Source organism: Struthio camelus, chromosome 1, assembly GCF_040807025.1.
Source record: "Struthio camelus isolate bStrCam1 chromosome 1, bStrCam1.hap1, whole genome shotgun sequence".
In the NCBI taxonomy this organism is placed as follows: Eukaryota; Metazoa; Chordata; class Aves; order Struthioniformes; family Struthionidae; genus Struthio; species Struthio camelus.
This window is the reverse complement of record NC_090942.1, coordinates 124,872,536-124,887,460: the sequence shown is the minus strand read 5'-3', so window position 1 is coordinate 124,887,460 and position 14,925 is coordinate 124,872,536. Positions and strand designations below refer to the sequence as shown.

Genomic DNA, 14,925 nt, shown 5'->3' with positions numbered 1-14,925 from the left:
CGCACCTCCTCTGGCAAAGCACCCATTCAAAAGGAAGATTTCATGCAAGGTGCTAAACCAAAGTGAAAAACGCTACAGAAACTGAAATGTTCCCATGTTGGGAGAGCAACTAAATTACACAGTCCTACCACAAATCTCAAGCAAGATACTAGTTTTCCTAAAGCTTCAGCTCTAGGATTTTGTGACTAGGGGAGAAGCTTGGCCCACATTTTCATGTACATTTCAAGACTCCAGGTTGCAGAGGAAAGCCTGAAAACTTCACCATGCCATCAAACAGCTCAGAAGGCAAAACACAAGAACTTCATCTGATTCCCTGTGTTAAAACCGGGTAGAATGACAATATCAAGGCCCAGATTCAGTTTCCAGGAAATCATCCTCACCGCCAGGCTGAGTCCAGGAAGGTGGATTAGCTTTCTTAGGGGCAAGCTGCAAAACCTTCCTTACGAGTGAAGTTCAGAGGAGAGCTTCCCAACAGCTCTCCCAGAGCTCTCTGCCAGAAACAAATGTTCTTTTGGGGCAGAACAGTTTATTATTACGTTGAGGACGACTTTTATTTTTTCCTCCCCTTCCCAACCTTCTTTTAAAGCATTTGAGAAAGACCAGTGTCAATACACAAGGAGGAGAGTTGCTCGACTGCCCCAGCAGTATGCATGGGCCCTGTCACCATACGCTTTGCTAGGTATGGAGTTGGAAGACAAGGCTGCGAACTTGTCCTCAGTATTAAAAGATAGTTGCTGAATAGATAGACTTTGGTTGAAAATATGCTCGCTGCAATGTACAATACAACCAAGAGGTATGACTAAATGGGTTTTCTCTACAGCAGCACCAACAGATGCTATATAAGAGGATGCTGTTTTGGTTCAAGTTTTTGCACTCATTTGGTGCTATTCCTCTTGCTAAGGAATGGTAAAATTTCTGTGTGCCTATTAGAGATGAGCACGATAAGGAAAGAAAGAGTTCTTCTTCTGGAGGCCAGTGTAGCTTTCCCTGTAGTTATCTAATAACTTCCTGTGCTTTGTAAACACTTTTTGACATAACTATTGTGATACGCAGAAATTCGCCTTCAAGAAGATACTAGATGAAGATGGGCTTCTTTAAGGGTCTTACTTCCCTCTGTCTCTGAGTTAGGTCTCACAGGCATCTTTCAACATGCGCTTCTGTCTCTGAGCATAACAAAAGGTTTATATCTGTTATTTTGCACAATTGAAGTTCTGAAGGACTTTGTACTGAAATATCATAATAATTGAAATGAAACTCTGGAATTCTTGAATCAAAACATTTCACTGCATCTGACCCAAACACCTCATGCTGAACTGATCCAAATGCTTTCATTGTGAGTCGGTCCTGTTGTACTGATACTAACAGCCAATATTAAGCTGAATTTTCTCATTATGTTGCATTATTTCCTGGGAATTGCAGACCAGTGGTCTCATGTCCCTTTTCTTTCCTCTGACTTGAAGGTGAGTGGGTGAGGAGAGGCAGAAAGTGCAAACCAGAATTTCCGCATACGAACGTACTCACAATAGAAAATACAAACTTGTTTAGAACCAATCAATCAGCAACAAAGTAGTTCAGATCAGTTAAAAAAAAGAGACTATATAGGGCAAATCAAAAATATTCCTGTGTATTTTGCCTCTTTCTTATTACAGAAACTCTGGGAAATTCCCTGGGTTTGAAGGCAAAGTTAGCAGGTTCTGACTAAACAAGGAGTAGACTCATGGTGGTTTGGAAACAGGTATCACCAGTTCGATGATTTTGATCCATTGTGTTCCCAGCCAGCTTCACTGGAGGTAAATCTGGGAAGTAAACCCTGTCCAGGTTCTCCAAAGGGCACGTGCTCCTTCCTACCATGAAGCAGTTTTTCTCCAGCTTGTCAACCTTTTCCAGACTTAGCATTACACCCCGTTCAAGGGAACGTTCACCATGACTTAGCACGTAGAGCTTAAAAACGAGAAGCAGCAAAATCAAAAGCTTTCCCATGTTCTTTCTTCTGCAACTACTTTGGGGGCTATTTTCCGATTCTCTCACAGAAGTAAGACAAAAAGCACCTGTAGGACTCTAGATAAAGCTGTGAAATCCATGTAGCCTTTGACTCTAAGGATGAAGGTGGGATGAACAAGGAGGTCCGAGAAACAGGTGGAGATTTATTCAACTGAGGCACTTATCCAGCATAGCAGATGAGTTGGCAGGCGAAAGGTTGTGGGACAAGAGAATGACCAAGTCAGACCCTTCTCAGGAAGGGAGGGGGAGAAATAGTGCGGCTCCGCGGGGTATTTTGGTATCTCAGAGTCCGACAATGTTTCAGCTTCATGTGTTGATAGTATTTTCCATCTGTGGAAGAGACTAAGTATTTTACTTCTTTCTCAGCCTTCCCCAGGGAAGTAGGATGGAGGGAACAGGCACAAAACTGCAATGTCAGGTATTCAGCAATGCCACTACACAAAGTTAACAGTGCATAAAATTTTTACAGAACTTCTTTTTGAATAAATCTTCAAGGCAAAGAAAAAAATGCAGGAAACCAAAACAGGCTATGAAATAAATTTAAAAAAAAAAAAAAAAAGAAAGAAATGCATGCAATTAGTGCTAATTTGAGTAATCCAGCCTTGACAGCTTTTCTGCTACAAATAGAGCTTGCAACATACACTTCCCAGCCAAGCCCTTTATTACGGCTCTCCTAAGAAAAGACTTCAGTCAGTTGGCGACTGACAGCAGAACAGCTTTTTATTGCTCACCTGAGGCCTGCAGAGAACCTTTTATCCTTCTGTGTTAAACGCTGTGATCATTCTATCCCAGCAGGTTCCCTGGGTTCCAACGCCTTCCAACCTGCATTATGAGGCAGGTTTTAAATAAATAGATATTAGAAAATACAACACAAAGCACTTTTACTTTCAAATGCTCTTTATTTTATGAATCCATTCAGAGCACATCGTAGATGATAATCATCGCATGTGAGGTATATTAATTTTTGCACAGTTGCAGGTGAGAAGTTTATTGTTGGCTAAGTTCATAGCATTTACCATAACATAATACACTTTAAAAAGGAATTTACATTGCCACTCAGACTACAAATAAGTCCTCTTTCCCTCCTGATCTATGAAGAGTTGGCATGGGAAGGCATCTAACATTGGGACCATAATTCCCGCAACCCAATATTTTTTGCAGGTCTAAAAAATTAGCATAAAGAAAATTAATTAGAAAATTGCCCTGCCCTTAGTTCTGAAAATGCAGTCCTATGGCTTCCACTGGGTAATTTTTCCTCTAAATATCATTGTTCATGTTATCAAAGACTGGACACTCAGCTAGCTTGTAAAAGCTATGGCCATTATCCTCTGACTGTGGTGAGAGATCAAGTAATTTTGTTGCTGTGGTGGGCAGGAGGGGTGGAGCAAGGACAGCAATATTGTCTAGGCTATCCTTAGTGACCTTAAATCTTTATTGACCTTAAATCTGACATGCAGACAGACATCTCAGTGGCATGAAAAGCAATGCTGCCAAATAAAGCAAGTGTATGACAAAGTAAGGGACACCCAAATGCAAACTCTTCTTTTGACACTGCTGTTCGTGGGGACGTACAAAGGTGCAGTTTTCTGTCCCAGAGTTTCCACACCACCGCAATGGAAAGCAGCAATCCCAGCACCTCTCTGCTGAGAATGATAGAAACAGTAACCAAGTCATTTTTTGGACCATGTGGATCTTCAGAAGCAATTTGAAAGGAAAAATACTGGCTCTGTGAACTAGTTGAGGAGACTTTTCGTGATATAAGACAGGAAAGAAATGCACAGAAGGCTGCAGAAGAGCCCAGGGCAAGTGGTGTGGCGGAATACGGGACAATGGTGTTTTGTAAAATGGAGAATATACCAATGTGACTAGCTGAATAATGGAAACATGCTTTCTCTTTGGCTTGGAAAAAGGGATGGAGGGGAGGAAATCTGTAAATTCCAGTGTGCCAAGCAGAAGGCAGCGATGGAATGACCATTCCCTGCCTCCTCCAACACAAGAAGCATGGTGAACTGCTGATGGGATTTCCAGGTAGCACGTTCAAGATGAACAGCAGATTCAGAAAGAGATTAGGTAAATCTGTGGAAGAAAACACCATTAAAGGCAAGAAAACATAGCAGCAATCCTACTGGCTCAGAAAGTCCCTGAACTGTGTAGGGTTTGTCAGGGGAGCATCCCTCGGTGCTTGCCCTGTTCTTCCATTCTCTCCTATGCGGTGCTTGTTCACGATCCGGTACCGGGCTAGACAGACCTTTGCCCTGAGCTAGCATGGCTGTTCTCAGGTTTTTATGCATTTATACTGGAAACTGCTCTGTAACTCACCTGTATTGGGAGATAGGTGACACCACCATAATGTACATGTAAAGCAGGCAATTTGCTGTCCTCGCCAGCTGCCCCTAAGGGCATGACCTGAAACCTGCACCTAAGAGCAGGACGTGAAAACGTTATCACTACCCCCTTGAGAGAGACCAGGGACAAACGCATCTGTCTGAAAATAATAACACTTTATTTGATTCTTTTTTGTTACATTATCATAAATGTTCTCTATTTTGAGAAAACAAAGCCCTAGTTTGGAAAATAATGCACATACAAATCTCTCACAGGTATTAAGTATACAGAAATATACAAAGATATCTCTATTATTGTAATGTATCATCAGAATGCCCCACATCCCACATTTTTACTCAGGTCCACTGTACCAGTAAGCATAAACTACAGAGGTAACAAGCAACCTGAAAAAGACATGGTTGATATAATATCATTATATATGTGTATGTGTATGTGTGTGTGTATATATATCTACAGCAGTGCAAATATATCACAGCGTGCAGGCAGCAATAGTCTCTAGAGAAGCATAATAAAATTGATTCATAGTAATGCAAATGCATTACAGAAACAAGAGACACCAATTATATAGTAGATATACAGAATATGCACACTTTAGCACGCTGATTTAAAATGTTACTTGCATTGACTCTTGCTTTAAAAACAAAAGAACAAATGTTAAATAATTCAATAACAGATTCAAGGGTAGTACCTCACAACGAGGTCAACTGACTGAGATAAGATATTGCACAAATCTTTACTGACATAGGTAAAGGCTTGGCTATACTTCAAGACTTGTTGCTTTCTTTTTATATATATCAATGTAATTTTCTCCTTAAATCTCATTTACTAACTTTTACCACAATTTAGGAGCACTTTTTCAATATTTTCTTAAATTGTTCAGCAACTCATTCACATTTGTAAGGGCTGGTATGACTATCATTGAACCCAAGAAAGCTGCTTTTTTGAAGTAATAGAAAGGAGTTTGTATAATAATCAAATTAAATGGACTCCTAAAATAAATTAAAGTGGGGTTAAAAAAAATGGACTTCACAGATGCCACTGTAGTAACAAGCCTTGTCAACTTTAAAAGTAAGACTTCTGTGTTCCCTTACAATCTGCTTAAAAAGACATTTTAGATTTTTAGATTTCGATTTTTTTAGATTCCTCTTGAAAGAGTGGTAGTGAAGAGAAGCACACCTTTAGATCTAGAACTTCAGGTATTCACTAGTTCACGTAAGTTTAAAAAGTTGGCCGCTTATCTCAAAGTATCTTGCACTGTTCCCAAAAAGCTCATTTTTGCCAGTCAGGTGGATAGTAACCACAAATACCCCACAAATAAGGGCGTAAGCAGTTAGTAAGCAAGGAAGGACCTGCTCAGAGGTCTAGCACAAAACAAATGCTTAACAAAAGCTTGATGTATCTTGTGGACATAAATAACACAAAATCTGGGCTGGCAGGCTGAGCCACAGGAATTGCTTTTGCCAAAGGATACCAATTTGGACTCGTCACCCTTTGTTTTACAATTGTGGCAAAGGGTCTCAAAAGAATTCTAATCTCTTAAGGCTCTATAACCGACAACTCCGAACGATGACTTTAATTATAACTGCAACATTATGGTTCCCTGTAACGTTTAAGAATAATAAGAAAAAAAGATGCCAGATTTCATGCTCTAAAGTACCACTACTCTTTCACAAAAGCAGCATGGAATGTGTACAGAAATAGAAATATGCTAACATATACAGTTAAAAGCAAAGTTGTCAGGCTTGCAGGCTCAAACTGCAACTTTTGGACGTGTAATATGCACAATGATATCTAATTAGTTTTTATAAACTACTCAGTGGGATCCGTTAAAATGATCTCTGTGTATTACAAAAACAGGTATTTAAGAGTAGGACAGTAGGGGTTGATCCTGGAAAAAGCTAACAACCTTGTCCCTGAAGCAAAGCCCACGATTAACTTCAGTGACACTTAGCACTTACTTTACAGACTCACTAGGGCTGTGCGGCAGAATTAACAGGACCAATGTCATGGGCAGAGCAATGATCAGCCTGTCACCAACTGTTACAGAGGACATGACACAGCATCATTTTCTGCCTGCTTCTAGTTCCCCAAGGCTTTTCAAAATGCCTTTGTTAATACCGTTCTTTAGAAATGGCTTTCCGTACAGAACAGCGGGAATGCAATTGCTGTACAGTTGCACCCCATTGGGGTGCTCTGGTATGAAAATGGATGCACACAGGAACATCATTCGTGGCCTCAAAGAAAAGAGGACAGCCTGTGGGGCAATATCTCTGCAGCTGCCACTCGCAGCCACTCCACAGAAATACAGAGCCATCATCTACCATGGTTACCCTGCTCTGGAGGAGCCTGAGGGTTAGCACCAAAAATAACCTCAACATTTTCTAATATTCCTGCTTTTGGTAGGAATCTTTGCTGCCCTATGTGAACATTAAAGGGACCAACAGTCATAACCGTCAGAGTTCAGAATGAAATTCTGACCTTTCTCTAATTTACAGTAGGGCTGTATAAACAGAGTAACTTAAATCAACCCACATCTACTTGTCCAAGTATGCTGAGGTACCCACAATCCAAGACCAGTTTTAACAAAAGTTTCCATTTGAGCAATGAATTACTTGACCTTGCTGCTCCAAAACTCTAAGCACCAAAGCTTTAGCTAATGTTTAAATGTACGGAGACTCCTCTCCCTTAACTTGAGCTGTCCACAGGTGGGCAGCTAACCAAAGGTACTTGCCTAGGCTCCCTCAGCAGTCAGTGCAAGAGTTGCATACCTCTCATGGGCAAAACATCTCACTGGAGCATACTTTTTTGTGAAATTATCTACGTCTGAATCCTGTCTCAGGCTGGGCACAAAGCAGGTGCTTAGGAAAGATCATAAATGAGATGTTAGGATCAGTGTAAGAATTGCTTTCTGTAGGTGCCTCTCTAGTCTCCGCTGCCTAGAGAGGTCATACCCACCGCTGGGCAAACAGCTGTTACTGGCTGGGCTCCAAAGCGCACCTACAAGCTTTGCATCGCTGGTGCCTACAGGCATGCTCAGCACCAGGTTAGGATTTGACAATGCAAAAGATCAGTGAAAAACTGCAGTTTAATGTCCCAGCACTAGCGTCATGGGGGCTAACAAAAACACTACGGCACAGCATGCAAGGTTAAACAGCAACCAGCACACAGAATGACTGAAAATAAAAGCTCTCCCAGTGCTACAGATGGAGCAGGTCATATTTGAGTAATAGAGATCCTGGGTGAACAGTGAAGGTCTGATCAAAACCATTTTTGCCATATTAATCACTATAAGATTTAACTTAACATTCAGATCCCCACAGCGCAACACAAACGCAGAGTTAGGAACCACTGCCAATTGTAACAACGAAACAAACCTAGAGACAAACTTCCCGAAAAATAATTCACTCCTGGGCTGGTAAATATAGGGCTAGCTAGGAGCACAGACGAACTATTGCTGCCTGGAAGAGTAGGATTCATCTCATTTCACTGTAGCTCTCATCTTGGCGTCTCACCTAAGTCAGTCACCTGCTTCGAGTTTGCGACAACTCTCCACTCTCCCTCTCACTAAGGGACCGGTGCCTGAGGTAAGTCTGCCTGAGACAAGTCATTTTTCCTGGACATGTCCATTTCTTTCATTTTACTACAGAGAAATGCAAATGATGAACTTAGACCGGGCCTCCCATTTTTAGAGAACTTTGGTGAGACAATCCATCTCCAAAAACACTATTCAGTTGATGGGACATAAAAGCAAAAAAGAATTGCATTTCCTTGGCCCAGTCAGGGTAACCATAGTGAAAAACAGTGAAAAATAGTGAAAAATGCACATCATTTCCTTTCCCTCCGCACCTAGGTCTTCTCAGCCAGGCCCGTGCTGCACCTGGCCACTGCACCCCAACCGCCATCCTCGCACTCAGGAGGAGGCTCTGCCTCGCTGCCACTTCTGCAACTGATGCCCTTTCTAACCACATTCACACAAACTCACAAAGCTTGGCCCAAAACAAAAATAGCTCATTCGGAGAGCTGTCCTGTTCAGGAAAGTATCTGTGTGTGCCTAAATCCCACCCAACCCAAGACACTGATGTGCGTGTGTTCAAAAACTTCCATGAATGAGGAAACATCACAGCTGAGTCAGTGCCAGACTGCAACAGAAAATGCTGTATTCAGCCGCTACGAAGAAGACTCCAGGCCAGCTCCCACTGCACTAAGATCAAGGAGCATCAGAGCAGATCCACAGCGTCAAACACTGTCTTCTTGCTAAACCTCACAGGACTACCTTTCACCCAATAACAACAACATAAGAACAAATCCAGCAGTGATGGGGCGGTCGCTTGCATTAGGCAGGACTAATACACGCGATCCTCTCCCCTACACGGCCATGAAATGAGACTGGTAATACAACTTGGTGACAAAGAGATCGCAGGAGGCTGCAGAAGAAAGAGGCGTGTACATGGTTTGAATCCTTCTCACATGGATTTTCTGGGAAGCTGTTTGGACACGTAAGCTTGCTGCACCTTAACTCTCTTGCTCTGTCCCGTGTTACCCTTCCTGAACACAACTGGCACAAGGCAGGAGACAAAAGAATAAAACTGTATTTCAGTGAAAGCTACACTGAAAAAAAACTAAGATGCCTCCATATTTAGATTTGGGAAGTAAAAGTAAATGCTGACACTTTTAGAATATAAAGCAGTCCTGCAGAAAAAAAATATAAAGTTCATTTTCTTCTTTACCAAAGTTGTGCAGATAATAAAAGCAACGCTGCAAGTCACAGTAAATATATAGAAAAATATACACTTCTCTCTATGCTTGGTTTTCATTCTCCTCTTCCCCTCAAAAAAAGGATTCTGTGATTCAAAAAAATTATTTCAAGATTAGTGTAATGCTGTCATTTCACAGAGGATAACCCAAAGCAAATGAGCTTCTCACTGTAGTCTCTGAGTCTGTTTACACAGCCAGCATCTCAGTCTTCCTGTGCAATATGTCCATCACCAAGCAAAGCACTTAAGCCTAGGCTTCATTTTAAAGACATTAGTTGTTCCTTTGATTCAGATGGTACAACAGAGATGTGAGAAGTTACTAATGAACTTAAGTACTTTGCTGGAACAGGGTCTCAAAGGATCCCATTAAAGTAGAAGATATCCATCTCAGGTTGAGTAGCCAGGACAGTAAATAGGATCTCCTTCTGTGAGAATCACTGAGGTTGTACAGGTCAGTAGGTACCATTATAGTTTTTCTAAAACCAAACGTTTAGCAAAATATTCATTTCTGTTGTCAATACGGACATTGACACAAAACAGAAAATTGACATGCCAGTCATTTGGTATGTCCACTACCTCAAACTCAAGTATTCATTATCTCACACTTACATAACCAGATTTCCCTCTTTTATATATACATTTTCTTCTCCTTTAACGAGAAAAGGGATATTTTGAGCTCCAAATATTAAAAAGTGAACAGGATTTCAGCACTAGATGTTTTTGTTACTCCCCTTGATCCACAAAGATGAAATTTTCTCAAATCCTTACAAGCAGAATACATTTTCCAAATCTTTTATTTAACTGCAAATAAGAAATTTTAATATTGTTTTTTAAAACTTGCAGGCCTTCTCAGTCTATATTCAAGTTTCAGTCAAAAAAAAAATGAAGAGCAAAAAATCGTAACTGATGCTCAACTGATGCTTAACTGAAGCAACACGTCACAATGTAACTGCACAAAACAAGTCAAAACAAAACAAGGAAGCCAACAGAATACAACAGAAATGATACACTCAGTCTTCAAGAGACCTTTAAAAAATATTTGTGCCTCTCATGCAATTTTTAGTCAGATTGTGACCTCATTCAAATGGTCATAATGGCATCGATTCACCCAATTTATAGTTATTTATATCAGTTGAGGATTTGATGTTTTTAATCTTATTGGCTTCCTTATTCTTCAGTATGAAGCCCCCAGTGTTTGACAATGTTCTTGCTTACACTCCTGCACATGCAAGCTCAACCCATCAACACGGGAATGCTTTTTATACCAGCCTATTAGAATTTATTTCCATATAAAGGGAAAAAGACCAAGTTGAGTGTATGGTAAAAACTTTGTGGCATACAAAAATATAATTGGGATGAACTTAAAATATTTCTGTCCCAAAGTTAACAGCAGAAGAGACATCATTTGTTAATTTTAGAGCTAAGGAAGGAAAAAATGATTATCTCATTTATGTGCAGCACTGAGTTTCAACAGACTTAATTTATTTCTTTACTGGGATACTACAGTCTGAAAGTGTTCCTTAGAATAGTAACTTTCAGCAAAGTGCTCTACAGCAGATGGCTGACAAAAAAGCATATCTAACAAAAAAGGAATGATGAAAATATTCCACAGCATACATTTGCTTAGGAACACCCATGGAGGATCAGACGTTTGACTACCACAGTACAATAGAAAGTTCAGTACAGGAGGATATGTTACAGACTAAAGAAGTCAAACAAGAATGTCTACAAATAGAGGTATAGGCACAGATAACAAGACAGCATCCAGGGAGCTCATTCTGCTATACTGGGACAAGATGGGAGAAGAGGTATTTTCACTGTTTAAGTCAACAGTGCTGAAATACCAGTCTTATCAACAAGGTTATTCTGTCTGGTAAACTGCAAGTGATCTTCAGTCTGGTATTTGGTAAATTAGTGTTGGTAAACACACAACACATGCCCTGAATATATTTAATGCCGTGAATGTCCCACTCTTTCCTAATCAGCTAGCCTACAGCTGGACTAGCAGTGTGCAACCAAAGAGTAATTTGGCAAACGTAGTCTTTTATCTACTTGCAAATAGCTTTTGAACAGTTTGCAATATTCACAAATATTCTGAGAGTCCTCAAATAATCAAGTCATGTTTTGTCAGGAGATTTCAGCTTCTGATTTGCTGACAAACTGTTGACAGTTATGAATATTATTTATAATAGCCAAAATCCTTCATTTCTTATATCTGACAGCCATGTAGGCCCATAACTCCTTTTGATTATGCCTGCAAATGCTGCAGAACCCCATGACAGCTCTGCTGGCCCTAGGGAGACTTTATGAAAAAGCAGTGAGCTCCTGCACCATGTAAAGAGGTTGTGTAAGTTTTTTTTGGTTTGGTTTGGGTTGGGTTGGGTTTTTTTTCACTTCTACAGTAAAGATTGACCTTGTTTTCACAGATGAACCTTTTTTCCAGGGAAAGTTCAACTAACCTTCCTAAAAGATGTGACTTGACTTCAATCGTTCAGAACACAGGCTTAACTTGAGCATTTTGAGTTTAATAGAGCTACATATAGTCTATGTCTGTATCGGTAAATTAAGCGGTCCTGAGTATGGGCCAAAAAGAACTGGAAAACAATTGTCTTTACTGCTGAATGGCAGAGCTGCAGCCTGGGCCATCAGAGCTCTTCCAGATAATGTTTCGGCACTGTTCAGAAGTTAGCACAGTCGGGGACATTCCTATCAGTCAAAGGCTTAACAGTATGGACAGACTGTGCAAATTGACCAAAAGGCCAGAGAGCCGGCCTCGGCACTGTTTAGTTTACTAGTACAGATGTAGCCACGGAAAACATTTTCCTCAGAAATAGTCTGTGAATTGTGAGTACTAGTGACCAGCAGATGCAAAAGGTCTCTCTTCAACTTCTCTACTGTCATGAGTTGCTGAGCTCCTGAATGGTTTGCTGATACTGAGCTGCTTTCAATTTACAAGACTTCTTAAAATTGTATCAGCTTCCTGATAGAAATAATGCATTTATAGACTCTGTGCATCTGACTTGAATCTCTACAATACTACGGTAAACATATAACCACAAAAGGTAGTGGAATTCGCACAGGAGTTTACCAGGGCATCCAACATGGGTATGGGTCCCATGCTTTCATTTCAGGTTGAAAGCTCAAATCCCTGAAACTCAGTGACAAAATTTGCTTCAACTTGGAACGAGGAGTCCCCCTGCCAAGTTTGCAAGATGAGATATGCAAACAAATGCATGCCCCATATAATGGTTTCATCAGTGTTTATAGATCAATAAGCTATCAATGCCCATGTGACGCATGTAGACTTGGATGAGAACAAAACTGCTTGGCATAATTAGCCCTGCCCTACTACACTGCCCTTGCATATTTGGAGGACAACTCTACGTGTAATGTGTTACAGGTATTTTGAGTACTGCCACACGAGGCAGTCACAAGCGTTTCTACGTAATACCCCAAGCTTTGCGCTATGGATAGTTCTGTCATGCCATGAGACTTTAACAGTCCCTCAGGCTTTAGGGATAGATTCTGCTTCCACAATTTAAGAGAAAATGAACCCTGGAGCGCTTTGCTGTTTTTGTTCACAGGAGGTAGTTCAAATGGATAAAGAACAGAGTTAGTATTTTAAATACCACAAATATGGAGGATTTAAGACACCTAAAAAAACCATTTTTTTCAATCATCCAGCAACAGCTTGAATGTGCTTGACTGCCTGTGCTATCTACTGTTGTTTCCAAATATGGACCACAGCTTTAGTGCAGACTCAGAATTTGCCTTTTCATCCTACCATTACAATTTTCAGATATGAGACCAGCTCAACAAGTAAAGCACCAAAATTCTAAATTTCGATAGAACAAAAATAGTGACTTGAATCACTTTAGTTTTTTCTTTTGTTTTAAAAAAGTATCCATATTAAAAAGATAGCTTTTTCTTATTAATTAATACATTTACAGATTTTTGGCCAGAAGGGGTAATTCTGTGGAAAAGAACTGCAAAATAATACATAGAAAACAGCAAAGATGAAATTTTGAATTTTAAAAGATGACAGAAACCTATTTTCTTTGCATCCCCCATTTTGCATCTCATTACCTTGTCACCTAACGATGACATTCTACTATGCTGGCTACCAGGACCAGTATTACCTTATCACAGAATTGGTTTTCATAAGGAAAGTTCCTGTAACCACGTATTTTGTTACAGTTACACTACCTCAGTATTGAAATTCTGTGTCATAAAATTCCCTTCTATTTCTTCTTCCTAGTTAGAGCTAGAAAGAGTAATGAAAACATGACCCAACCCAACTGGACTGATTGGCTTAACACTATATGTCCGCTATCCCAATGCGGTTCTCTATGGGCTAGGTCATAACAGCATCTAGCTGGGCACTGGAGACCGGCCTGCCACAGTGAGACAATGTCAAGTGCCCTCTACTGCATGTCTAAAGTTTTTCCTACTGCGTTGTTATAGTTGTTTTTTCCTTTACCTCTCTGCTCGGATTTTGTATCTGAGGACAAAATAGGCAATTAGGCGCAGAGAGAAGAAGAAAATTCCGAGCACAAGGAAGTCCAGGTAAAGTTTGGCATTTTCTACGTCTAGTTCTCTCAGAATTGCCTCTGATTTTTGAAAATGGCAAGTATCATCTTTGTCACAATGCAGATCTTCTCGATCCAGTCCATAGATGGAGAGAATAACTCCTTCGAACCCATATCTGGAAAGGAGAAAGATGGATTACAAAGTAAAATGCTGATGACCTGTTTAAAAGTACTGCAGCAGCAAAATACTCTCTCTGAGAGCTTGACTGGAAATGCTGAAGGGTTCAATATTGCTCTGACACGTGTCTCAAGGCAAATTCTCTCCCCTGTTACAGTCAAGCAAATCACATGTCACTGGCATTTTGCATGAGACTGAACAAGGACAGAAGTTCTGCCTTTAACAGCTTTCAGTTAGTGTATAGTGCAATTTCTCAAAAGGAAAATGTTAAAATATAAGGCAGACTAATTTCAGCTTGTATTCAGGAATTATTCTTCAATTTAAAGTGGCATCATTAATTCCATTTTTTAAAACTAACCAGCAGGGACACAATTATGATATGAAGTCAGAAATTTATTCAAAATACGATCAAACTAGAATATCTCTTCTCTTACCTGCTGTGCTATACTTTCACTAGCTAATAATGAGCAGTTTCCATGTCCCCCCTGGGACTGGGTGCACACAGGATTTGACTTCGCTAGCAGATACACCAGCACGGTCCCCATGCATAGGCTAGCTCTCCTCAGTTTCAGGAGACTCTCCTGAACAAGAGAGACAACTCTGGGCTGGACAACTCCCTTGCGGCCTGATTTTGAATTCTAGTTACTAATCCAGTGGGTGCAGCCTCTTAATCTTTGATAGGCCTCTGCGTAAGACCTCACTTGTCAAATGAGAGGAGATTTTAGCTTGGCTTTTGTTAATAGTAGTGCAGTTCAGAGGACGACGTGGGAAAAGGGGGACCGGCGCTGGAGGATAAACCTACAAACCTATTTCCTCGTAGTAAAATGGCTCTACAAAAACACGAGTCATATACAAAATGGTGGTTAAAGGACTGTTTTCAGGGACCCACGTAACTCCCTCCACAACGTCCACTTCCTGATCACTTCAGTCCACAGCAAACCCATTAGCCACCTTCAGAGGAATTCATCTCACCTAATTACAGCCCTCAGCATTTAGGAGTCTAGTCTAAACTAGTCCTCTGAGCTAGCCTCCAGAGGTTTCTTGATGGCAATCGTACCATCTTAAGATAACTGTCTCAGACAAGTAGAGTGACTGATACAGATAGGATACCTATCTC

At 40.5% G+C, this 14,925-nt stretch overlaps 1 protein-coding gene across 3 annotated transcripts in view; it reads right to left on the bottom strand.

Moving 5' to 3' along the window:
* Positions 1-2,884: 2,884 nt before the first annotated feature.
* ABCG1 (ATP binding cassette subfamily G member 1) overlaps positions 2,885-14,925 on the bottom strand; it is a 67,415-nt gene continuing 55,374 nt past the window's right edge. For 2 of the 3 annotated variants that reach the window (XM_068914850.1, XM_068914860.1), the window contains one exon: positions 9,880-13,806. In XM_068914850.1, coding sequence (XP_068770951.1) covers positions 13,578-13,806 — 229 coding nt within the window. In that variant the 3' untranslated portion in view covers positions 9,880-13,577. Of the gene's footprint in view, positions 4,078-9,879; positions 13,807-14,925 lie in introns of those variants that run through there. The other variant, XM_068914843.1, reaches the window with a different exon arrangement.